This window comes from Rhipicephalus sanguineus, unplaced genomic scaffold, assembly GCF_013339695.2.
Source record: "Rhipicephalus sanguineus isolate Rsan-2018 unplaced genomic scaffold, BIME_Rsan_1.4 Seq568, whole genome shotgun sequence".
In the NCBI taxonomy this organism is placed as follows: Eukaryota; Metazoa; Arthropoda; class Arachnida; order Ixodida; family Ixodidae; genus Rhipicephalus; species Rhipicephalus sanguineus.
The window spans coordinates 220,467-245,717 of NW_023615527.1; the positions used below are offsets into that span (position 1 = coordinate 220,467).

At 50.5% G+C, this 25,251-nt stretch overlaps 2 protein-coding genes across 2 annotated transcripts; both read right to left on the reverse strand.

The window, feature by feature from the left end:
* Positions 1-24,218, reverse strand: LOC119377808 (uncharacterized). The gene is made up of 4 exons (XM_037647112.2): positions 23,908-24,218; positions 2,337-2,434; positions 453-1,282; positions 1-7 (listed from the first exon to the last, which is right to left on the reverse strand). Exons 1-4 carry the CDS (start codon positions 24,098-24,100, stop codon positions 1-3), a joined length of 1,128 nt encoding a protein of 375 aa, XP_037503040.2. The 5' UTR covers positions 24,101-24,218.
* Positions 14,470-22,897, reverse strand: LOC119377809 (uncharacterized). Its single transcript, XM_037647113.2, has 2 exons — positions 21,769-22,897; positions 14,470-14,649 (listed from the first exon to the last, which is right to left on the reverse strand). The coding sequence occupies exons 1-2, from the start codon at positions 22,804-22,806 to the stop codon at positions 14,620-14,622; spliced, it is 1,068 nt and encodes a 355-aa protein (XP_037503041.2). The 5' UTR covers positions 22,807-22,897; the 3' UTR covers positions 14,470-14,619.
* Positions 24,219-25,251: the final 1,033 nt, after the last annotated feature.

The window sequence follows — 25,251 nt, forward strand, 5'->3', positions numbered from 1 at the left end:
TCACGCACTGAAAATGAGGCACAAGAACATTCACAGCAGCTGTTTTATTGAACTGCAGTCAAAACATCGTTAAGCTCATGCAGCATACACGCGTGAATTGTTAAAGAGGTATACAAAGAATAAAAAAAGCTCAGCAATGCAGAACATTGGCGCTAAGAGCACGGATGTTAAGAATGCGCAGTTTCGTTGCGCGAAACCTCGATTTCGAGCTCCAACTTTGGCCCACGAACGAAATCGTTCTTTTGCAGGATAGCGGAATCTATCGAGTACATACGGCGAAAGTGCAGCACTTGGGTTTCGTCGCCCATACAACGACAGGGATTTTCAACTGAAGACAGTAACAGCTATTGCCCGGTTCACCGTCGAACAATTTAACGCTAACAGAAGGCATCGAGCACTGTCCAGCCGCCAGCGATCCGTGAAAACCGATTCCCACGTAAAGATAGGGGTACTTCATGTCGACATCGAAGGAAAAGTAAGCGTCCCTCGTGTGCAAGACGGTAAGCCGAGCGAAAATCTTCTCCGTAATCGGCAGATCCATGTCGCCGTTCGTTAGGGTCAGGACGTATTTCACGGAGCCTTGCACCTCCCTCCAAGAGCTCGTCGTCGACAGAGGCGTAGTCAAATTCAAGTGACACTTCACGTCCTGTGGCCCGCACTTAGACACGGCATGCTGCGGGTAATCCTGCGAGGACGTTTGCCGCACGGCCTGAAGAAGATCCGGAGGCAGGTCCACGAAGAAGTCCGGCCGGCGACAGGTCTTCGACTTCTCCGGGCTCAGCTGTCGCAGCGACGTCGTGCTGGCCTCTTTCGCCGTCTCGCTTCTCTGGTACCTCGGTTGGCCCGCCATCTTGGGCGATATCGAAGCCGCGACCTGAGCCATATCGGCCTCCGCGGATGCACCCACCTCGCGAGTCAACTCGGCTAACCAGGATTCGTGTTCTATCATTTGTTGGGTGACTTTGTTCATCCTGCTCTGGATTGCTGGCATCAGCTGGTCGCGGTCCGGGTTCACCAGCAGGGCCTTCATTTCTTCTAGAGAGACCCTGAAGTCTCGAACTATCGCCGCCGCGGATTCTAAGGAAGAGTAGCCTGCACCCTTGGAAGAGAGACCGGAAGTGCATCCGGACGCGTAATGCGAGGAGAGGTCCCTGTGCCGGACAGCATCGCCGCATCGGAAGCAGTCGATGATGTGGAAGGCGCATTCCTTATCGTAATGTTGCAGCAGGTCTTCCGTAGATCCAGCAAACCCGCAGCCGTGCGCTTCGTTCCAGCAATAGACCTTCGTATGAAAAGGAAAATACGTGTATTTACACTTTATCCAGTTTGATATTCGTTATCGCTTTGTACGTACAAAAGAAGGGGAATTGTTCATTTCTTTGTCAGACACAAGCAATTTACTCACAGACAGGAGGCATGTAAATCGTAGAGGACACTATTAACAGCAAAGTAGGCAAAGAAAGGAGCTCTGGGTGACGCACACATGCGACGCTTCTGGAGCCTTAACGTCTCATGCCGCGGGTGCAAGTATTCGGAAGCTTAGATTGCGTGCACTAATGTTCCGCCACCTCGGCGCGTCGATTTATGCAGTGGCTCTAGGTGTAGTTTACCAGGCACAAAATGCCTGCGACGGCAGTTTGTGTCTGCCCTAGGCGCAGTTTACCAGAACGAAACAAGAAAAAGAACACGCCAGGCGTGCAGCACACTCAGAGAAAGCCGGAAAAGCGGTGTTTCCAGAGCACGTTGTAAAGTCTCTTGGGGCAACCATAAGTACAGCTGCAAGGCACCAATTATGCAACAAATCAATTTTTGTGGAGAAGGGAATCGTACACAATGCCATTATTCTTCATTCTGCGGAGAAGCGAGGTACCCGCTACATATATGCAAGGCATTATGTGCACTTTCCTGATGCTGTGGCTGAAGATTACGGTTGAGCCCTCTGTAATGGGTGGGTAGCTTTAAACAACCTACTCTTTAGCAGTTGGCCTTCTGCAACACCTGGTTGTTATTTTACTCTTCTACCAAGCTATATTACATCTGTTAATGCGATTCCATGCCTGACATGACGCCTGTATGGGGTATTTCTTATAATTATTTCATGCACCCGCGCCTCTGTGGTAAAATACTCTACTGCCACGCATAGAGCTTGGGTTCGAATCCCACTCAATCCTGGACTTTTTTTTTTCTCACTTCGCGCACTAGCGGACATGGACACCGGCGGCAAACAACTAAACCACCAAATCAGCTGTTGTGATCTCATAACAGCGTTCACCGTAAAATGCCCGGGCGGCCACCGAATAGGACACGCCGCATGTTCAATGCACTTCGGTTCTCACCTTTAAGGCTCTCGCAGTCTTGGCGGTGAAGCCGTGGACGCGACATTCCGCGCGTACGAATGGCTCTCGATCCATGGGACAAAGCCCATCACCGCCACCTTGGCAACTGGCGGTGTGGCACACTTGGCACAGCAAGTGCGAGCACGGCAACTCCAGTATCCGCCTGGCAATCATGCGGCAGAGGTCACACGCACGCAAACTCGGCGACTCGTAGAAAAGCCTCGTCGGTCGCCAGTTGACACCTGCGACGGCGTGGTCCCGAAAACGGTGCACTCGTCTGAAATCCGCCATGGTGGTGCGAGCCTTGAGACGTGTGTGCTGCGCTGGCGTAAGAACGGCTTTGCTATGTTTTTCGACGAGCTTATCGCTTTTATAGGGTACCTCGCGTGCTTCAGCTGACGTAACCGCAAGAAGAGATAAAGTGCTGATCATTCTTCCTTATCGCGTAAAGCCTTGCACGAGCCTCACGGCCGCATCGTTGTGTATACGATAGTACTACCAGGCCCCGGAAACTGAGCGTCAGTTTCGGTTTCAAGGAACATGCGCGCTCGTAGCGGTTGCCGGCATAGAGTTAATATACTGATTCTAGAGGAAAAGCTGGGCCGCGAGACCGCTAACCACAAGAACGCTGACATCTTGGAACGTTGTCATTCTTGCCATCACAAATCAATCCTAAAGAAGCAGTTGCACAAATAAAAACACCCGGATATTGTTTTGTGTTGTTTTTAATACTTTTACGAAAGAATACGACGGCTATTTATGTAGTTTACTGTGCGTGGAAAGGAGCGTTTGCAGGCTGATTTACTAGATGGCGCCACCATAACAACACCAGCACTCGAGAGTGCGCTTGCGGCCGATTGCGCCGGTTTGCGCGTCGCTTGAAACTTTGCGTCGTGTATCTCGTAGTAGTCATAGTGTCCCGTTGAGCGCGTTTGCTGTTGCCACGTGGCACTAGACTTTATGGGACAGCCCTTTTTTCTTACAAGCTGAAAACTTCAGTGCTAACCAGGACGGACGGCAAAGAAGAGATGAGACAAGCACTGAAAGTTATGTACCAACTAGGCGCAAGTTTTTAGTCTTTTTAACGGCGATAAAATTCCGTGTGCCGTGTATTTTTGGTTTTGATTGAAGCTTTCGGGTGACGCCTCACTCACATTCACCGCTGCATGCTTCAATCGACCTTTTTCTGCTTTATGGCTCTCTGCGCTGAAGTACGGCAGCAATGAGCTGAAAAAAGAACGTGGATACACTCTTTCTAAAAAGACAGGGCGTGCAAACACGGACACAAGAAAGAAGTCAGGACACCACAAACGCCAGCTAACAACTGAAGAGACGCACAACGGCTGAAAAGAAAGAAGGCACGAAAACTTATCTGCGCATGCCCATGCAACAGGCGAACCTATCAATCCGGCACGCGTGGCGGTCTACGTTGTGGGGTTGCACACGCAACCCATTGTCTTCAACGCGGCGGCACCTCGGCTTCGCGCTACGTTTGTACGCGCAGTGGCGAGGGGGGTTGCGTGGGAGAGGGCACGTGCCGCTCCTGCAGCCCTTCGCGCCCTGCTCCCTGGCCGAAGTCGAGATGCCCCGTTTTCCCTCCTTGCCCTTTTCTGGAGAGACTCCTCTCCAGACCCCAAGAGATGCGCGCGGCTTTCTTGGGGACCGCCTTGTCTTTCGACTCGAGCAGCGGTGACGACCACAGCTTGATCGAGTCGGGAGCCACCCAGACGCCATCACCCCCTGCGCAACGCCCGGTCTATTGTGAGGTAACTTACTGCCTCAGGGCCGGACTGCGAAGCCACGAGAGGTGAGTTGAACCTTATCGCTCTCAATCTCGTGTGCTTCCCATTGTTGTTGTTTTCACGTTGTCGTGCGGAACTTCTCCGCCGCTTCGTTTTACCTTGTATTTTGTTGCGTTGGTGGCGCTTTTGGCACAATAAACTGTGTCAGGCAAAGAACTGTCTCTGTTACCACTGGCCTGAAACCCGCCGCGGTCGCAACTTACGCGAACCGCGGGATAGGGGTCACAGCTCTGACTGTTAGGGCTGCTGCGTAGCACTAGTAGCGAGTAACTACACTCCTCTAGTGCGGTGTGATCCAAAGACGGGCAGTTTCGCACGCGCGGATCTGTTCGTTACAAAGTAACCCCTATATTTGGCGCCCAACGTGGGGCCAGTGGTTAAACAGGACGAGTAGTTTGTGTGAGTGACTGCCACTACACGAACAACCATGGCAGCAGACGAGGCTGACTTACAGCCGCTGTTCACGCTGTCAAGGGTGGCTGCCAACAGGCAACAATTCGAAGCGGCGGTAACTGCTACCGCACAGTCGGACCCTGCGGCGAACATTAGCCAAGGGGATCTGATTTGCTTCGATGAGGGTGGCGCTACACATGAGGCCCTCCCTCCGTTAGATTGTCCGCTCGAAGGCGCGAGGCACATTACGCCGAGCCCTTTGTCCGAGCGTGCGGAGAGCAGGGAGCCACAGCGGCATACCGGCTCAACGCAATCAGCTCCTGTGCCAGACCTTACTGGCCAGAGCGAGTCTCCACAGGTTTTAAGGGATGCCTTGCGCCTGATTGAGACTTTGACGGGTGTCGTGCAGAACACTCTGCTGAGGCCCAGCACAGCTGCGCGACCAAGCGTAAAGGTGGACTTACCCACCTACAGCGGGTATCATGACACGGTCAGCGCCAATGATTACCTTGACCGCATGCTGACTTACCAGCAGGCAACGGGGTTGTCCGATGGCGAGATGCTAGAACGCGTCGTTCCAGTATCACTGACTGAGCAGGCTGCCCGGTGGTTCCGACTTACCGGCCACCGGTCAAGCACGCTGAACGAATTCCGAGCGAGGTTTCGCGACGAATTCCTACCCGCTGATTACCAGCGTCGCATGCTGCGCGAGTTAGAGCGGCGTACTCAGCATCCGGACGATCCTTGCTCGAGTACGTGAGGGCGATGGACGAGCTCTATCGTATTGCTGACCCCTCGGCTCTAAATTGCGAGAAGGTGGAGCGAGTCACGCGACAAGCGCACCCCACTTTCGCAGCATATTTGAGAGGCGGCAAGTTCAGGGATTTGGACGAGCTGGCCTCGGAGGCAAAACGCATACAGGCGGACATACTCGCCTCACGTGCGTACCGACCACCACCCCCAGCGTCGCAGGCACTTGAGCCGCGATGCGCGTGGAACGGAGACAATGTTCGCATCCGTCCACAGGGAAATGGTGCAGTTGCCTTCAGTGACGGGCACTCGAGTAGCGGTTGGGACATATCTGACCGGGCTCTTGACCCGTACACGTACGCCATGCGAGCAGCACACGCTGCCGTGGCCGAGGTACGCAGAATCGGAGTCGACATACCGATCCGAGGACGCTAGAGCGGAGCGCGCCCGGAAGGGAGCATCCGATAGAGAGGAACGGTGGCCAAACGGCGCGAGGCACAGCACGCCAAGCCCGAGCGCGGCCGACCACCCTCTGCTATCGCTGCAACCAGCCGGGGCATTTCGCCCGAGATTGTTGGCAACCCGCAAGCCGAGAGCACGCGCTTTCGGGAAACGAGCGGGGCCGCCGGTGAGCAACACTGCATGGCCGGCGGCAAACAAAGCGGTGCTGAGTGAGACACATGAACTCCTAGCCCCGCTGGCTTGTCGTACTGGACCACCCAACGACACGCCAGTGCCACTTATTGAGCTAACAGTCGCCCGGCGCAGGTTTTTTGCGCTGTTAGACACGGGAGCAAGCGCTTCACTCTTTGGCGACGAAGTGTACGATCATCTCTGTCGGAACGCTATCCGGCTTAGATCGAGTAATGTGACTTTCCGGCTCGCCAGCGGCTCGGCGCAAGCAAGCGCTGCCGCTCGGCTGTGGTGCGGTGGGAGAAACGGGTCAGGCGGCAACGCCTAGCTTACCTCCCCGGCCTGTCGGTTCCTCATTCTTGGTAGAGACTTCCTCGCCAAGACGGGCATTGTTATTGACGTCTGCAACGGAGGATATAGGGAGCGAGCATGTGGCACCCTGAAACCTTTCGTTTCCTTTCAAAAAGCGTCAGAGACAATTACGTTCGATGATGCTTCGCGCGCAGACCGTCCCAACAATTGCCCGAAAAAGTCACTCGTACATGTTTCTGCCGGGTCGACAAACCGACCCGCGGAGAAAGAACGCGCCGGAGGGAACGGCTCCCCTCGCGCGCGTCCCCCATCCCCCTCTGCGGAGGCACTGTGCACTGCAGAGCGGGGTGAAAGGGACCACCCGCTGCTCAATAGCTCAAGCAGTTTGACGGTGGAAGAGAAAGCTCGCCTCTCATCGCTTCTGAATGAATATGACGCCATATTCACAGAACAGCCTGGCTGCACTGCGCTAGTTAGGCACAAAATTGAGACAGGCGATGCTTCTCCTTGGAAATGCAATCCTCGGCCGGTGAGTTTGGCTAAGAGGAAAGCATTAGACAGCGCTCTGGACGAACTGCTCGATACAGGCGTTGTCGAAAGGTCGGAGAGCCCGTGGGGTTTTCCCGTGGTACTGGTACCTAAAAAGGATGGGACGACCCGCCTTTGTGTTGACTACCGTCGCCTGAACGAGGTAACACGCAAGGATGCATATCCGCTTCCTAGCATTCCCTCGATCGTGTCAATGTTGGCGGAGCGAAGTACTTCACTACGCTCGATGCTAGCAGAGGATACTTTCAGGTGGAGGTAGATCCCCGTGACCGAGAGAAGACTGCCTTCACTTGTCACAGGGGCCTTTCCAGTTTACCCGTATGCCATTCGGTCTTGTCGGTGCGCCTGCGACTTACCAGCGCCTGATGGACCGCGTCTTAGGTGATGCAAGGTGGCACTACGCTCTTGCTTACCTGGACGATGTCGTGGTATACTCACGAACCTTTGATGAGCACTTACGCCATCTCAGGGACGTGCTGGAGCGTCTGAGGTCGGCGGGAATAACGCTAAACCCGGCCAAGACTCAGATTGCCGAGACCCGAGTAACGCTACTGGGTTTCACGTTGGATAACGGTCGCCTTCTGCCGTGTGATGACAAGGTTCAGGCATTATTGAACTATCCATCACCGACAGACATAGGTGGACTGAGACGCTTTCTGGGGCTGGTGAACTTTTATCGTCAGTTTATCCCAGATTGCGCTGCACTGCAAGCCCCCTTGACACTTCTGTTGAGGAAAGGTGAGCGGTGGAGATGGGGTCCCGAGCAAGAGGAGGCACTGCGCAACCTCATTAAAGCGCTCGCGGAAACCACTGAATTAAGGCTAGCGGATCTCAGCAAAGATTTTGTGATCCAAACGGACGCCAGCGACCTCGGCCTAGGAGCGGTTTTGCTCCAACAGCACGAAGGTGGCTTGCGGCCGGTAGCTTTTGCTAGCCGCTCCTTGACTCCCGCAGAGAAAAACTATTCAGTGACGGAAAAGGAATGTTTGGCAATCATTTTTGCCCTGAAAAAGTTCGATTACTATATTGATGGAGTTCAATTTGTTATCGAGACTGATCACATGGCACTAACTTGGCTTAGACGCCTAGGGGAGCCGAGCGGCAGACTTGCACGATGGGCACTTTTCCTGCAGCGATACGACTTTACCGTTCGCTACAGGAAAGGAAAGAGCAACGTTGTGGCGGACGCACTTTCGCGCGCGCCCGTTGACTGTGAGAAGAGTAACATTACTACTCAACTCACCTCGCCCGAAGTCGTGCCCGAGAGCGACGTAACTGTTGCGACGCTCGATGTTGTCACGAGGGGTAACATTAATACCCATCCTGACACCTTTGAAACTCAGCCTAAGAGCAGAGTAACTGCTACACTGCTCGACGGCGAGAGTCCTCACGGAAGGGCGGACAACCCACCTTCAATTGAGGAGAGCGTTAACCACTTGGACTGCGTCAGTTCAGTGGGGAACGTGTTCAGCAGGAAGGAGCTATTAGAGGCTCAGCGGGAGGATCCATTTTGCAAAAAGGTGTTTGAGGGGCTCCGGGAGCCCGGCGGCGCGGCCGCGGCGCATGTTGACGCAGCTGGTATTGCTGTTAATGCGCGGCGCTCTGAAACAGCTGGTAATGCTGTGAGCGCGTTGGATTCCTACCTGCTAGACTCTGACGGCACTTTGCTGAGATACATTCCTGCGGAGAAGGATACACATGAGTCCTTCAAAGCGGTGATCCCACGCACGTTGAGAGGAGCACTGTTACGCTACTTTCACGATACGTGCATCGCTGGGCATGCAAGTGGCCCTAAGACTTACCTTAAGTTGTGCCGCTTTGCTACCTGGCCAGGCATGAAACGGGATGTAACGCTACGCCCGCTCATGCAATGTGTGCCAACGCGTGAAGCCGCGTGGTGGACGCCCACCCGGGCTCATGCAGCCGATCCAAAGCCAAACACCATGGCAAATAGTGGCTTGTGACGTCATGGGACCCAAGAACACCGAGAGGAAACCAATTCCTTCTCGTCGTCACAGATCACTTCACTAAGTGGGTGGAACTGTTCCCCCTACGAAGGCTGACGGCACGCATTATCATGGAAAAGCTCATCGAAGTGTTCACGAGATTCGGCTATCCAAAGCAGTTGATTACGGACAATGCGTCCTATTTCACCGCCAAAATTTTGTGGACTCTTGTGCAGCCCTGGGCATTAAGCACAAGAGAACAACCACGTACCACGCCCAGGCAAATCCAACCGAACGTGTAAACCGCAACATCAAGCACATGCTTGTTGCTTTTGCGGGGACGCACAAGGATTGGGACAATTGCGTCCCTGAAATCGGATTTGCTCTGAGGACGACCGTGAACCGCTCGACTGGCTTTACCCCCGCCACTCTCAATTTTGGGAGAGAGCTGCTGAATCCGTAGAACATACTCTACAGGAACGCAGCACGGAACTGGCTGCTTCGTCGGCACGCGCCGATTATGCAGCTGGGCTGCGCGCGAAGGTGACGGAGGCTTTGGGCAAAGCACGACGGAACCTGAGCACTGCTCGTGGGGAGCAGAAAGCGCAGTATGACCGCTCTCATCGGGACGTTCAGTACAAAGTGGGCGACCTGGTGTTGAAGCGCAATCATGTCCTAAGCGATGCCAGTAAGAAATTCTCAGCTTCTCTGGCACCGAAGTGGATAGGACCGTACCGGGTAGGAGAGACTGTCTCTTCTCTCGTGTACAAGCTGACGGACTTAACGCTAAGACCGATCGGCGGACCGGTGCATGTCTGTGATCTCAAACCCTACTATGACAGAGGGAACGAGTGGCCCGAGGGAAACGCTTCCCCGCGCCCGCAGGCAGTGGCATCCGAAGGCACGGCTCGACATACGAGCTCAGTGCGACGTTACAACTTGCGATCTCGGCAGAACTAACTCTGTCCGGTTCGTAGGGGCTTTATTGTGCGTGATATCGGATGGGACGCTCCTCTGATATCTAGCATGCAGCCTTCGAGAGCGAGCACGCGCTTGCTTTTTCGGAGAGTAAGAGAGGGGCTAACTTATTGTTCGAGTCGCAGATCACCCATCGGCAGCACTTCAACAACAGCCAAGCCAAAACGACCGTTTTCGCCGGCAGCGCCCAAAGCCGGTACTTTCAACTGTACTTTCAACGCACGCATTCCAGAGCAGGGAGCGGCGACACCAAAGCTACAGTGTTCTACCAAAGCCTACAGCAGCAGCCAGAGTCAAGGCGAAAGAAAAACAGCAAAACAGCTTCCGGTCCCGAATGGCCTCGGTGCAGAAGAATTCGCGTAACCACTGCACAGCCCGGCGAAGAGTTGCAGACCCGGCGACCGAACTACGGAGGGCACCCGCGGTACGAGCGTGGTATCCCGCTGCGTAGAACGGGGGTTGCAGCCGGCCAGCCGCAAGCGTCGGGGAATTTCGACTCCAAACGCCTTAGAAGAAAAGAGGAAGAAAGAGAACCAAGAGCGGGAGGAGCGGAGAAAAAGGAGGGGAACGATTGTACCCCCACCAGAGGGCAACGACTGATGAGCGCCCAAGCCAACTCTCCTGCGTCGACATGACGCTCTCCTGGCGATGCGACCAACGCAAATCGAGGTGGCCTGCAGTCTGGCGCTGATCAATCCAGCCGTGTGCCCCTTTCAACACCATGGGCCGCAAAACCCGAGCGAGCGAGCGACGCCAGAAGCAAGCCGAGCGACTCCGACCGAGCTGCCTGGGTTCCTGACAATGCAAGTTCCGACAACTGTTCCGACTGTCCCGACGACGCCTGATGGCTGTCCTGACAACTGTCTTCAACTGTCAAGCTGCCCTGCATTATCACTCACCGACACTTCTTCCGGCTCGCCGGGTGACTGCCCCTCAGCGATAACGGTGATCTGCGTCTCCGTGCGGCTCCTCATCGACACGGACTTCGCCGTGTTCCTGGGGAGCCGCTAGCCCCCTCTTAAGCCCCAGGTGATGGCGATCCTCTTTTTGGCTAAAGGGTTCAATTAAGGAGGGGGGGATGTGGGGTTGCACACGCAACCCATTGTCTTCAACGCGGCGGCACCTCGGCTTCGCGCTACGTTTGTACGCGCAGTGGCGAGGGGGGTTGCGTGGGAGAGGGCACGTGCCGCTCCTGCAGCCTTCGCGCCCTGCTCCCTGGCCGAAGTCGAGATGCCCCGTTTTCCTCCTTGCCCTTTTCTGGAGAGACTCCTCTCCAGACCCCAAGAGATGCGCGCGGCTTTCTTGGGGACCGCCTTGTCTTTCGACTCGAGCAGCGGTGACGACCACAGCTTGATCGAGTCGGGAGCCACCCAAACGCCATCACCCCCTGCGCAACGCCCGGTCTATTGTGAGGTAACTTACTGCCTCAGGGCCGGACGCGAAGCCACGAGAGGTGAGTTGAACCTTATCGCTCTCAATCTCGTGCTTCCCATTTTGTTCTTGTTTTCACGTTGTTGTCGTGCGGAACTTACTCCGCCGCTTCGTTTTTACCTTGTATTTTGTTGCGTTGGTGGCGCTTTTGGCACAATAAACTGTGTCAGGCAAAGAACTTGTCTCTGTTACCACTGGCCTGAAACCCGCTGCGGTCGCAACTACGCGAACCGCGGGATAGGGGTCACAGCTCTGACTGTTAGGGCTGCTGCGTAGCACCTAGTAGCGAGTAACTACACTCCTCTAGTGCGCGGTGTGATCCAAAGACGGGACAGTTTCGCACGCGCGGATCTGTTCGTTACAAAGTAACCCCTATATTTCTACGTGGAAGATAACTGTTAAGGCATTTGATTTCGTCTTTATGCAAGTTAATCGACGGTTGCTCACGCATGCGCTACACTATTCTCGATATGCCAGCTTCAATCATCAGGCGTTTCTTCATTTCTGACGTGTGTACAACCACTGCGCATTCACTGAATTTTGGCGTTGTTAGTCGGCGTTTGTGGTGTCCTGACTTCTTTCTTGTGTCCGTGTTTGCACGCCCTGTCTTTTTAGAATGAATACTTATCAACTAGCTCAGCTTTCTGTTATTCTAAACGTGGATACACGTTTCTCGTCATTGCAAGTCGAAGCACCGCGCTATCACTGCCTACGCACTTTGCTTCGAGCCGCGAATCTGCGGAGTGACCCTTATTGTTCCAGCGAACGGAGAAACTTTATTCGTTATGCATTAGTGGTAAGGTGTGCCTAGTAAAAACCATGCGCAAACAAGTGGAAATGTTAACTGTTATCAATCGGGCCAGCTTCACAGACAACGCTACACTAACACACGGCTTCACGAATCAAAACACAGCTGATGTTCCATGAAGAGAGCGTAGATGGCTTAGGTTGGTAGATTAAAACTGTTTACTACCGTCAAATATAGCGAGTGTTTCAGGGTCTGGCAACGTTTGTTTTGTTCCATAAAGGCGGAACCCATGCGGTTATAGGTTTCAATGCATGGGCCCTATGGGGAGCTTTTCCTCTAGAGTCAGTATATTAACTCTATGGTTGCCGGGCATCCTAATATCTGGTTGAACGAAGTGAGGTTGATGTGGATGCTCGCACTTATTGTCTTTCACAAACTTTTGAAATAACGGAATTGAACTGTAAAGAACTCCTCTTTTGTTTATTTGTCTTTCTAATTTCTTATTTTGTTAATCTTAAATCGGGCGAAGCGCGGGAACTGGTTGACTGCCTTTCGTAGCGTTTGCCACCGCTCACCCTTCCCCTCGCTCACCGATATGATCAATTGGATCGCGCTCGCTTATCACGCGTATTATTATTACAAATCGGTCTTTTTTTTCTTACTTAACGCTTGATACTTCGCGTACACTGTTACCTGACGCCACAAACTGCGATACGCAGATAAGCAAACAAACACTTTCATTGCTGAAACAAGGGCTTCGGTTTCTGGGGAATCACAGCTTGCAACTCGACAAATTTTCATCTCCTACATACGTTTCTATTTTTTTTTCTATTTTTTTATTTCATTCTTTTTTGCTGTTTTTGTTAAACGTTGAAAATTTGTCAGACGGCAGCGCATTAAATCTGTCTTGCTCTCAATCATCTTGTGCAGTGCATTGCTCGTTTGTCTGAAGAGACCTCAGCTTGGTTAGGCGTAAACCTTTGGCTTGTCGGCGCTTGACCGGGAAGGAAAAGTAGAGGAGGCTGGTGCACAATCTCGAAAAAAAATGCAGTCACGTCGGTCTATCGTATCAGGTTACACCATGGCTTCGCCGGCTGACCACCTTCTCAGCGTGAATTGGAACCATCATTTCATTATTTTTCAAACGACCCTTTGGGCTTTGTCGCCCAGAGGGTCGTTTACTCATACTCCAAGAATTAACAGCAGAAGTAAGTATTGGCGGATGCTGTGCAGACAAAGCAAAACGACGATGGGCAGATCACGCAGCGCGCGGCTGCTTAGGCGTAACTGTTTAAAGTTTTACAAATACTTTTAGCGCGATAGCGTTAAAGAGCTCGTTTCGCAGAAATTCCGGTGTCCGGGCCGTTGGCTGTGAGCGAAAAATCAGCGTTTTCCGTGAGCGAAAATTCCAGGTAGTTGCAAATGAAGAAATAATAAAATAACTTCAGGTCCAGTGAGATCGGGGATTCGAAACTGCTACCCTTCGCTCCGTGACGCGGTGTGTGTAGCCACTCGGCCACCACGCATACACTCTCTAGCATGCTCTAGCAAGGATGTAGGAGCCGGAGGGCGTCCGCACTTCGGCTTTCCTCGAGGCACGGTTTAGGCGCCCACCGACAAGCGAAGCCAGGCTAGTGATTCGGAAAGCGATACTAACACGGTACGATTACGCTATCGCGTCCTACTCTTTAAAGCGAAGCTCAAGCGTCCTCCAAGTTTTTTTTTTTTTTCGCGTACAAAGTTCTGTGACCAAAAGTTACGGAGTTGGTGTTTGAAATTATTTTAAAAAATATTTAAAGACTGGAAGCCAGAATCCACATTAATCGAGGCGTTCCTGCCATTTTTAGAACTAATGTTCCCGTTTGTTTACAATTCTTACAATTTGAAAATGAAATATTTGTCGCAATATTTTTCTTCGCGCTACTGCAACTTTTTTGAAATATTATTTTGCAAACCGTATCTCTTTTTCTCGTCTACATTTTTTTTTCAGTAGTGAAGAGGTTAACCAATGGGGAAGGCCGAGCTAATCTGATAACACTGCACTGCTATCATTGTGTGATGTTTCCGTTTCTGCATAGACTGCTGATATGAGGCGCAATAAATATGGCTTCCGATAATTATGATTTGGAGTCAAGTGAAGGTCTCGGCACACCGCACATGAACATATTGTTCGGTCATCTTTGGTCTAGAGCATCAAGCACGGAAGACTCCCTCACTTCGACCTTTCACGTAACGGCGAGGCACTTATCGATGACTAACTATTGAGGATAAGGCGTCACTATTTTTTGTTGTGGTTGAACGCCCCAAAACCATGATTTGATTATGAGAGAGGCCGTAGAGGAGGGCTCAGGAAATTTCGCCCACCTGGGTTTCGTTACCGTGCACCTAAATCTAAGTCCAAGCGCCTCTAGCATTGTCGCCTCCATCGAAAATACGGCCTCCACGACCGGGATTGAGGCGTCAATATCAGAAATCATAAGTCCATTCCTCTTGTAGCCTCTCGTAAACAAAAGGAACAGAAAATTTTGTACGATCTCCTCCTATTCAATAAAGCAACGCAAAAATAAATTATTCGTCACGCACTGAAAATGAGGCACAAGAACATTCACAGCAGCCGTTTTATTGAACTGCAGTCAAAACCTCGGTAAGCTCATTAAGCATACACGCGTCAAGTGTTAAAGAGGCATACAAAGAATAAAAAGGCTCAGTAATGCAGAACATTGGCGCTAGGAGCTCGGATGTTACGGACGCGCAGGTTCGTCGCGCAAAACCTCGATTTCGAGCTCCAACTTTGGCCCACGACCCAAATCGTTCTTTCGCAGGATACCGGAATCTAGCCTGTAGAGACGGCGAAAGTGCAGCAGTTGGTTTTCGTCGCCCATGCAACGACAGCGTTCCTGAACTGAAGTCAGATAACAGCTATTGCCCAGTTCACCGTCGAACAATTTAACCCTAGGAGGAGGCATCGAGCACTGTCGACCCGCCAGCGATCCGTGAAACCCCATCCAAAAGTGAAGGTAGGGGTACTTCATGTCGACTTCGAAGGTAAAGTAAGCGTCCCTCGTGTGCAAGACGGTGAGCCGAGCGCAAATATTCTCCGTAATCGGCAGATCCATGTCGCCGTTCGTTAGGGTCAGGACGTATTTCACGGAGCCTTGCACATCCCTCCAAGAGCGCGTCGTCGACAGAGGCGTGGTCAAATTCAAGTGACACTTCACGTCCCGTGGCCCGCACTTAGACACGGCATGCTGCGGGTAATCCTGCGAGGACGTTTGCCGCATGCCCTGCAGAAGATCCGGAGGCAGGTTCACGAAGAAGTACGGCCAGCGACAGGTCTTCGACTTCTGCAGGCGTAGCTGTCGCGGCGACGTCGTGCTGGCCTCCTCCGCCGTCTCGCTTCTCGGGTACCTCGGCTGGCCCGCCATCTTGGACGAAATCGAAGCCGCGACCTGAGCCATATCGGCCCCCGCGGATGCACCCACCTCGCGAGTGAACTCGGCTAACCAGGATTGGTGTTCCCTCATTTGTTGGGCGAGTTCGTTCATCCTGCTCTGGATTGCTGGCATCAGCTGATCGCGGTCCGGGTTCACCAGCTGGGCCTTCATTTCTTCCAGAGAGGCCCTGGCGCCTCGAACTATCGCCGTCGCGGATTTTAAGGAAGCATAGCCTGCACCCTCGGAAGAGAGACCGGAAGGGCATCCGGACGCATAATGCGAGGAGAGGTCCCTGTGCCGGACAGCATCACCGCATCGGAAGCAGTCGATGATGTGGAAGGCGCATTCCTTCTCGTAATGCTGCAGCATGTCTTCCGTAGCTCCAGCAAACCTGCAGCCGTGCGGTTCGTTCCAGCAATATACCTTCACATGAAAAGGAAAATAAATGTATTTACACTTTATCAAGTTGATATTCGTTATCAAGTGCGGGCAGTATCGAAGATACATGTATTTAGATACTATCTTAGATACTCTATGGTTATCTTGTATCTGTATCGCGATACGTCGAAATTCAAGTATCTGTATCTTATTCCGATAACATTCGATAATGTATCGTGTATCTTAAGATACAAGATACTTTATCGCAACACAACCGTGCGAAACAAAATCGTGGCCAAGCTCCGCCTTCTCAAGCTGGTACTGGTGCCCCTCGCCGCTGAATAAGTCTAAGGGCAGTAACGTTATTTTATTTTTACGCCAGAAATCATCCAGTGAGGGTAAAAGATCAGGAAGACAAGCAGGGACGTCTATTCCTGCCCAACGTACACTTTTGTTTTCGATTTACTTTCCCTTAGTTGCGCCAATGCCGCGACACTTGCTCTTAGCCACTGTCGTGTGCGTACTCCACAGGTGCGGCGTTATCGCGCAAATTTTGATGAGTTACAGTGGTTATTGAAGATTCGCTTGGCGTCTTGCTCGTAACAAAAATGTATGCGTGCAAGAATGGGGTTGCCTTGCGTCGCATGGGTTTTACATATCAGCGATTTGAAGGATTTGTGGATGTAACTGGATGGCATGGACTTAGTTAATTATATGAAATAAGATTCTAAACAACTTAGCACCACGGTACTGATGCTAGACCTAATAGAGCAAGCGGTTACCAAAGAAAATATATTGGGACCGTATTTTTCACTTCCACTACATTTATTCAAAGAATTTATGAAATAATAACTGATCATTAGCACAAGTGCTTCTAGCTGTCATTGCATCACATCATTACTAGGTCTTGCACTGTTTCCCGGTTGGTCACCGCAGTATGTCTTTTGTAACGCACTCCCAAAATAGGATTTCTGCTTTACTTCTAACTGCTTTATTTTACTACTGTTTACAATTTACATGGCCCAAGGCGATTTTGAAAACAAAATATATTAGTTATGTGGCGTGCCTTGAGTACACAATACAAATATCTGCTTACCGCTTAAGAAAATGGCGACGCGAAATTGAGTTTGCTTAATAATGGAAATCATTAGAAGCCATCGTAAAGATGTTAGGAAGGGGATGTGAGAAACGCGGTTACCGAATGCTCGTTTTTACTCATGAGCGTCCCAACGAGGCCGCTTCAGGCAATTTTCCATAGACACTTAATTTATTGTCTAACAGGTAAGTTGACAATACTCATGTATCATAGCTATTGGACGAAGGGTGTATTGTGTTCTGACTCATCAATGTGAATGTTTGATACGGAACCACCTCTTATTTACTTATATTGTTTTCCTGCTTAGGCGTTTAAATTTTCGCATTATAACCGCCACGTAATGGGAGCTATAAGCGGCAATACGCGAATAGCGGCGGGGTCTGCGACGCTTTGTGGAACTGTACAATAACGTACTGAGAATATCTGTGTTGCACATGTCTCTTTGAAGAAAAATTGCTAAAAAGATTGCACGTTAGTGAGTATATCAACAAAGAATCCTTACGCCAGCAGCTAAGTAGGACATGGAAATTCATTGCCAGTTTACGTCATCTATCTACACAAGGGGTCTCAAACTCAACTTATAGCCGGCGGGCCGTAGTCGCGAAATTAGCTCCAAGGCGGGACAGTGAAGAAGGATGGTGGGAATGGAGAGAGCTTGAACAAATGACGTTGCCATTTGAAAGGAAAGCCTTTCCCTATTATCATATATAGGTCATTTCTGAAGGGGATTGGAGTCAGGATTCGAGAAACATCGATAGACGACGTACAGTACACAACGAGTGCAATCTACGTGGATTGAAACATAGAGTTTTTGTTCCACGGTTATGTTCGCACATGGGGACCACATGTTCTCACGAAAGAAATGCTTGAGACCAGTCAGTCTGTATAGCTCACGAACATACTTATTTAGAAAATAAAAACAAAGGGATGGAGGCGGTCATGTGTGCCGGCCGGGCCGCCAGCGAAGGGTCGCAAACCCCGCATACACATTCGCCCCCCCCTCCACCCCCCCCCCCCCCCCGAGAAAAAAAAAGTCCGATACCAGCGTTGTTGTGTGTACACTGCCGGATATACGGGCATGGTGCAAACTGTCTTTTACGGAGAAGGTAAAAGTCCACACCGGTATTTGCTTCGTAGTGCGAAGGCTTCTTATTGAGTTATTGTGATTATATGGCAACCCGCTACAGCTGGTCGACAAGCTAAAAGCAGCGACTCCCATCAATTAAAAAAATGACAAGCAAGACCGCTGTCAGCGAAGTGTATAAAGAGTTGTCCTGTGAAGAAGCTCAAATAAGCCCCAATAAGTACTTTGGAAGGAAACTAATGTACTTTGAGCAAGCAGGCCAAAACTTTTGAGATACTAAGAGACATTTCATTCAAGTCAAACAAAATAGGTCACAGTTAAGAAATTTCCAAGCAGACATTTTTGTGTATAGATGTTTGCTGCTACATTATATGGATCTATAATATTAAATTTGAGAATGTATCGAAGTATCTTAAGATACAATTGGCAAGTATCGTATCGGATACAATTATTGCGACAGTATCTTGTATCTGTATCTCCAATACTTCTGCCTGAGTATCTTGTATCGTATCGCGATACAATTTCAAAGTATCTTTGCCCAGCCCTGGTTATCACTCTGTACGTACGAAAGAAGGGGAATCGTTCGTTTCTTTGTCAGACACAGCCAATGTACTAAAGACAATGAAGGCATGGAAATCGTAGGGGACACTAATAACAGCGAAGTAGGCAACGAAAGCAGCTCTGAGTGACGCACACATGTGACGCTCCTGGAGCCTTAACGTCTCACGCCGCCAGTGCAAGTATTCGGAAGCTTAGATTACGTGCACCAATTTCCCGCCACTTCGGCGCGTCGATCTATGCAGTGGCCCTAGGTGCAATTTAGGAGACACAAAACGACCACGACGGCGTGGTAGCGAAATCGGTGCACCCTTCCCAGATCCGGCAGACACAAAACGCCTGTGACGGCGTTTTTTGTCTGCCCTAGGTGCAGTTTACCAGAACGAAACAAGAGAAAGAACACGCTAGGCCCACGTGGAACGTGCAGCACACTCAGAGAAAGCCGGAAAAGCGCTGTTTCCAGAGCACGTTGTAAAGTCTCTTGGGGCGACCGCAAGTACAGCGGCAAGGCACCCGTTACGCAACAAATCAATATTTGCGGAGTAGGGAATCATACACAGTGTCATTATTGGTCATTCTGCGAAGAAGCGAGGTACCCGCTACAAATCTGTAAGGCATTATGTGCACTTTGTTGATTTTGTGGCTGAAGATTACGTTTGAGCCATCTGTAATAGGTGGGTAGCTTTAAACAACCTTCCCTTTAGCAATTGGCGGTGTGCAACACCTGGTTGTTATTTTACTCTTCTACGAAGCTATATTACATCTGTTAATGCGATTCGATGCCTGACATGACGCCTGTATTTGGTCTTTTTTAGAATTAATTTATTGTACCCGCGCCTCTGTGGTAGAATACTCTACTGCCATGCATAGGGCTCGGTTTTGAATCCCACTCTATCCTGGACATTCTTTTTTTTCTCATTTCGCGCGATAGCGATCATGACTACCGGCGGCGAACAACTAAGCCACCAAAATCAGCTGTTGTGATCTCATAACAGCGTTCACTGTAAAATGCCCGGGCGGCCACCGAATAGCACAGCACGCATGTGCAATGCACTTCTGCTCTCACCTTCAAGTCTCTTGCTGTCTCGTCGGTGAAGCCGTGGACGCTACATTTCGCGCTTACGAATGGCTCTCGATCCATGGGACAAATTCCATCACCGCCACCTTGGCAACTGGCGGCGTGGCACGCTTGGCACAGCAAGTGCGAGCAAGGCAACTCCAGTACGCGCCCGGCAATCATGCGGCAGAGGTCACACGCACGCAAACTCGGCGACTCGTAGAAAAGCCTCGTCGGTCGCCAGTTGACACCTGCGACGGTGTGGTCTCGAAAACGGTGCACTCGTCTGAGATCCGCCATGGTGGTGTGAATCTTGAGACGTGAGTAGTGCGCTGGCGTAAGAACGCACTCGCTAGGTTTTTCGACAAGCTGATCGCTTTTATAGGCAACCTCACGTGCTTCAGCTGACGTAACCGCAAGAAGAGATAAACTGCTGATCATTCTTCGTTATCGCGTAAATCCTTGCACCATCCTCACGGCCGCATCGTTACGTATGCCATAGTACTACCATGCCCCGGAAACTGAGCGCCAGTTTCGGTTTCAAGGAACATGCGCACTCGTAGCGCATGCCGGATGGTTGACGGGCATCCTAAGATATGGTTGAACGAAGTGAGGTTGGTGTGGATGCTCGAACTTATTGTCTTTCACGAGCTCTTACAAATAACGAAATTTGATTGAACTGTAAAGAACTCCTCTTTTGTTTATTTCTCTTTCTAATTTCTTATTTTGTTATTCTTAAATCGGGCGAAGCGCGGGAACTGGTTGACTTGCGTTCGTAGCGCATGCCTCCGCTCACCCTTCCACTCGCTCACCGATATGATAAGTTGGATCGCGCTCGCTTATCACGCTCGGCTGGCGTGCCAAGTATGAATATTGGAAGTATAAGGCATTTGATGTGACGTGCGCGTTACCGAAGCAGCAGTGAATCACGTCGAGCAGATCAACCGTTACAAAAATATCTTCGGATTGAGTGAGATTGGGGATTCGAAACTCACCATTCGCTCCGTGACGCGGTGTGTGTAGCCACTCGGCCACCACGCATACACCCTCGGCATGCTCTAGCAAGGATGTAGGAGCCGGAGGGCGTCCGCACTTCGGCTTTCCTTGAGGCACGGTTTAGGTTATCCACTGACAAGCGAAGCCAGGCTAGCGATTAGGAAGGCGATACAAACACGGTACGATTACGCTATCGCGTCCTACTCTTTAAAGCAAAGCTCAAGCGTTCTCCACGTTTGGTTTTTTTTTTTTTGCGCGCAAAGTTGTGTGAAGAAAAGTTACGGTGTTGGTGTTTGAAATCATTTAAAAAATATTTAAAGACTGGAAGCCAGAACCCACAATAATCGAGGTGTTCCTGCCATTTTTACAGCTAGTGTTCCCGTTTCTTTACAGTTCTTACAATTAGAAAATGAACTCTTCGTCGCTATGTATTTCTTCGCGCTTCTCAAATTTTTGAAATAATACTTTGCAAACCACATCTCTTTTTCTCGCCAACATTTTTTTTCGGTAGTGAAGGGGTTAACCAATGAGGCAGGCCGAACTAATCTGATAACACTGCACTGCCATCACTGTGTGACGTTTCCGCTTCTGAATAGACTGCTGATAGGAGGCGCAATAAAATGGCTTGAGATAATTATTACCATTTGGAGTCAAGTGAAGGTCTTGGCACTGCTCACATGAGCACATTGTTCGGTCATCTTTGGTCTAGAGCCCCATCAAGCACGGAAGACGCCCTCGCTTCGACCTTTCAAGTAACGGCGAGGCACTTTCGATGACCAACTATTGAGGATGAGGCGTCACTTTTTTTTGTTGGGGTTTAACGCCCCAAAACCATGATTTGATTATGAGAGATGTGGTAGTGGAGGGCTCCGTAAATTTTTGACCACCTGCGGTTCTTTAACGTGCACTTAAATCTAAGCCTCTAGCATTTTCGCCTCCATCGAAAATACGGCCGCCGCGACCGGGATTGAGGCGTCACTGTCAGAAACTATAAGTGCATTCATCTTGTAGCCTCTTGTAAAGAAAAGGAACACATATCTTCGTAACTATCTCCTCTTATTCAGTAAAGCAACACAAAAATAAATTATTTGTCACGCACTAAAAACGAGGCACAAGATACTTTCACAGCAGTGTTTTATTGAACTGCAGTCAAAACCTCGTTAAGCTCATGCAGCATGCACGCGTGAAGTGTTAAAGAGACATACAAAGAATAAAAAAGCTCAGCAATGCACTACATTGGCGCTAGGAGCTCCGATGTGGCGAATGCGCAGTTTCTTTGCGCGAAACCTCGATTTCGAGCTCCAGCTTTCGCCCACGAACGAAATCGTTCTTTTGCAGGCAATCGGCATCTATCGAGTAGACACGGCGAAAGTGCAGCAACCGGTAATCGTCGCCCTTACAACGACAGGGTTCTTGAAGTGAAGACAGATAACGGCTCTTACCCGGTTCACCGTCCAACAGTTTAACCCTAAAAGAAGGCATCGAGCACTGGGGACCCGCCAGCAACCCGTGAAACCCGATTCGCACGAAAAGAAAGAGGTAGTTCTTGTCGACTTCGACGGTAAAGTAAGCGTCCCTAGTGTGCAAGACGGTGACCTGAGCGAAAATTGTGCTCTTTTCCATCGCCGGCACATCCATGTCGCAGTTCTTCAGGGTCAGGACGTATTTCACGGAGCCTTCCACTTCCCTCCATGTGCGCGTCGTCGACAGAGGCGCGGTTAAATACAAGTGACACTTCACGTCCCGTGGCCCGCAGTTAGAGACGACATGCTGCGGATAATCCTGCGAGGAAGTTAGCCGCATGGCCTGCAGAACACCGAGAGGCAGGTTCGCGAATAAGTACGGCTGGCGACAGGTCTTCGACTTCTCCGGGCGTAGCAGTTGCAGCGACGTCGTGCTGACCTGCTCCGCCGTCTCGCTGCTCTGATACCTCGGCTGGCCCGCCATCTTGGACGAAATCGAAGCCGCCACCTGAGCCATCTCGGCCTCCGTGGATTCATCCACCTCGCGAGTGAACTCGGCTAACCGGAATTCGTGTTCTCTCATTTGTTGGGTGAGTTCGTTCATCCTGCTCGGGATTGATGACATCAGCTGGTCGCGGTCCGGGTTCACCAACTGGGCCATCATTTCTTCCAGAGAGGCCCTCACGTCTCGAACTATCGCCGCCGTGGATTCTAAGGAAGCGTCGCCTGCACCCTTGGAAGAGAGACCGGAAGTGCATCCAGACGCGTAATGCGATGAGAGGTCGCTGTGCCGGACACCATCGCCGCACCGGAAGCAGTCGATGATGTGGAAGGCGCATTCCTTTTCGTAATGTTGCAACATGTCTTCCGTGGCTCCAACAAACCCGCATCCGTGCTGTTCGTTCCAGCAATAGACCTTGATATGAAAATAAAAATAAAAGTACGTGCAATTTATCCAGTTGATATTCGCTATCGCTTTGCACATACGAAAAAGGGAATTGTTCGTTTCTTTGTTAGACACAACCAATGTACTAACAGAGCAGTAAGGCATGGAAAGCGTACGGAACAATATTAACAGCGAAGTAGGTAAGAAAAGCAGCTCGGGATGACGTACACATGTGACGCTTCTGGAGCCCTAACGTCTCGCACCGCGGGTGCAAGTATTCAGAAGCTTAGATTACGTGAACTATTTTCCCACCACATCGGCGCGTCGATTCATACAGCTGCCCTGGGTGCAGTTTAACACACACAGCTACAACGAAAAAAAAAAACCAGACCTTGCGTGGAACATCCAGCATATATCATAGAGAAAGCTGATTAAGCGGTCTTTCTAGATCCCGTGGAAAATTTTCTTAAGGCAACTACAAGTTAAGGTACCCATTACGCCCCGAATCAATTTTCGCGGAGTAGGCAATCATCCACAACGCCATTATATGTCATTCTGCAAAGAAGCGAGGTACCCGCTACATATCTGTAAGGCGTTATGTGCACTTTGTTGACGCTGTGGCTGAAGACGAAAAATATTGGTTGAGTCATCTGTAATGGCTAGGAAGCTTTAAACCACCCACTCTCTACGCAATTCGCGTTGTGCATCACCTGGTTGTTATTCTACTCTTCTACCAAGCTATATTACATATTATACATGTGGTAGAATACTCGACTGCCACGCAGAGGGCTTGGGATCAAATCCCGCTTGATCATGGACATTTTTATTTTCTCATTTCGCGCGATAGCGACCCTGGACACCGGCGGCGAACAACTATGCCACCAAAATCGTCTGTTGTGATCTCATGACAGCGTCGCTGTGAAATGTCGGGCGGCCACCGAAGCGAACACCCGCATGTACAATGCACTTCGGTTCTCAACTTTAAGGCACTCGCTTTCCTGGCGGGGAAGTCGTGGCCGCTACATTCTGCGCCTACGAATGGCTCTCGATCCATGGGACACAGTCCATCACTGCCACCTTGGCAACTGGCGGCGTGGCACGCTTGGCACAGGACGTGCGAGCACGGCAACACCAGTATCCGCTTAGCAATCATGCGGCAGAGGTCACACACACGGAAACTCGGCAACTCGTCGAAAAGCCTCGTCGGTCGCCAGTTGATGCCTGCGACGGTGTGGTCCCGAAAACGGTGCACTCGTCTGAGATCCGCCATTGTGGTGTGAGCCTTCAGACGCTTATACTGCGAGTACTGCGTTGGCGTTACAACGTACTTGCCATGTTTTTCGACGAGCTTATCGCTTTTATAGGGCACCTCGTGTGCTTCAGCTTACGTAACCGCAAGAGGAGATAAACTGCTGATCATTCTTTGCTTATCGCGTAAACCCTTGCACCAACCTCACGGCCGCACCATTTATCAGCAATGATCGTAATTATTAGCAATGATCGAATTTTTGCATTCATATGACGAATATGACGAGTAAATGCTCTCTTCAGAAGACGCATCTGATCTTGAGAGACAGCATTAGTGCTCACATGCTGCGGCAAAATAAGGTGCCCTGGAAGTTCCATAAAAGGCGTGGAAGTGCTTTTATGTGTTCCCACGTGCTAAATTGTGTTGTTGATACATTTTAAGGAAACACTGGCATAAATGCTTTCGAAATAAAAAAGCAGGCCACGCTAGCGCCGGAATCGACCCGTTCGTTGCGACGCTGGTTGCAGGATCGGCACGCCCTTTAGTAGGAGGCGCACCGAACTGCACAGAACCATTACACTGAGCGAAGCGACATTGCTAATGCACTTAATAGCGATTTCCCTTCCACTCAAATTGCTCAACACACACTATACGTTACCCATATATCGCATTACCGTAATTTTCAAATTTTTAAGATCCTAGTATTTGAGCAGAAGTTAATTCTATTATAGCATCACTTAACTACAACCGGACCAGGTTCACATTCCATAGACCCTTCAAGAATAAAGCCCGTAAATGATAAGAAATCGGAAGCTCATGTTGATATGATCGATCACGTGCTAAATTGTATGTTTCCAACCCCACCCCCCGAAAAACGGACAGGTAACTCCCCTTTTTGAGAAAGGCGATCGCAGATGTAATAATAATTAACGCCCAATTTGTGTTCTTCCCTTCTTTAGCAACGTAATCGAAAATTTCCTACAGAAGCGCCTAAAGTCCTGTTTTATTAAGTTCGATTTGATCTTTCAACATCTGCTTCGCTTCCGTTCAAAGTTGTCGAATGAAATCGCAGCACGGAGCATCGCTTACAAAATTATAATATCTGGGGTTTAACGTCCCAAAACCAAGGTATGATTATGAGAGACGCCGTAGTGGAGGGCTCCGGAAATTTC

Coding starts and splice junctions, on each gene's coding strand:
- LOC119377809 (XM_037647113.2), bottom strand. CDS start 22,806: ATGTTGCAACATTACGAAAAGGAATGCGCCTTCCACATCATCGACTGC. Junction 14,650..21,768: donor AGCTGGAGCTCGAAATCGAG/GTTTCGCGCAAA, acceptor CTCGAAATCGAG/GTTTTGCGCGACGAACCTGC.
- LOC119377808 (XM_037647112.2), bottom strand. CDS start 24,100: ATGGCGGATCTCAGACGAGTGCACCGTTTTCGGGACCACACCGTCGCA. Junction 2,435..23,907: donor CCACGCCGCCAGTTGCCAAG/GTGGCAGTGATG, acceptor CCAGTTGCCAAG/GTGGCGGTGATGGGCTTTGT. Junction 1,283..2,336: donor AGACTGCGAGAGCCTTAAAG/GTGAGAACCGAA, acceptor TTTCATACGAAG/GTCTATTGCTGGAACGAAGC.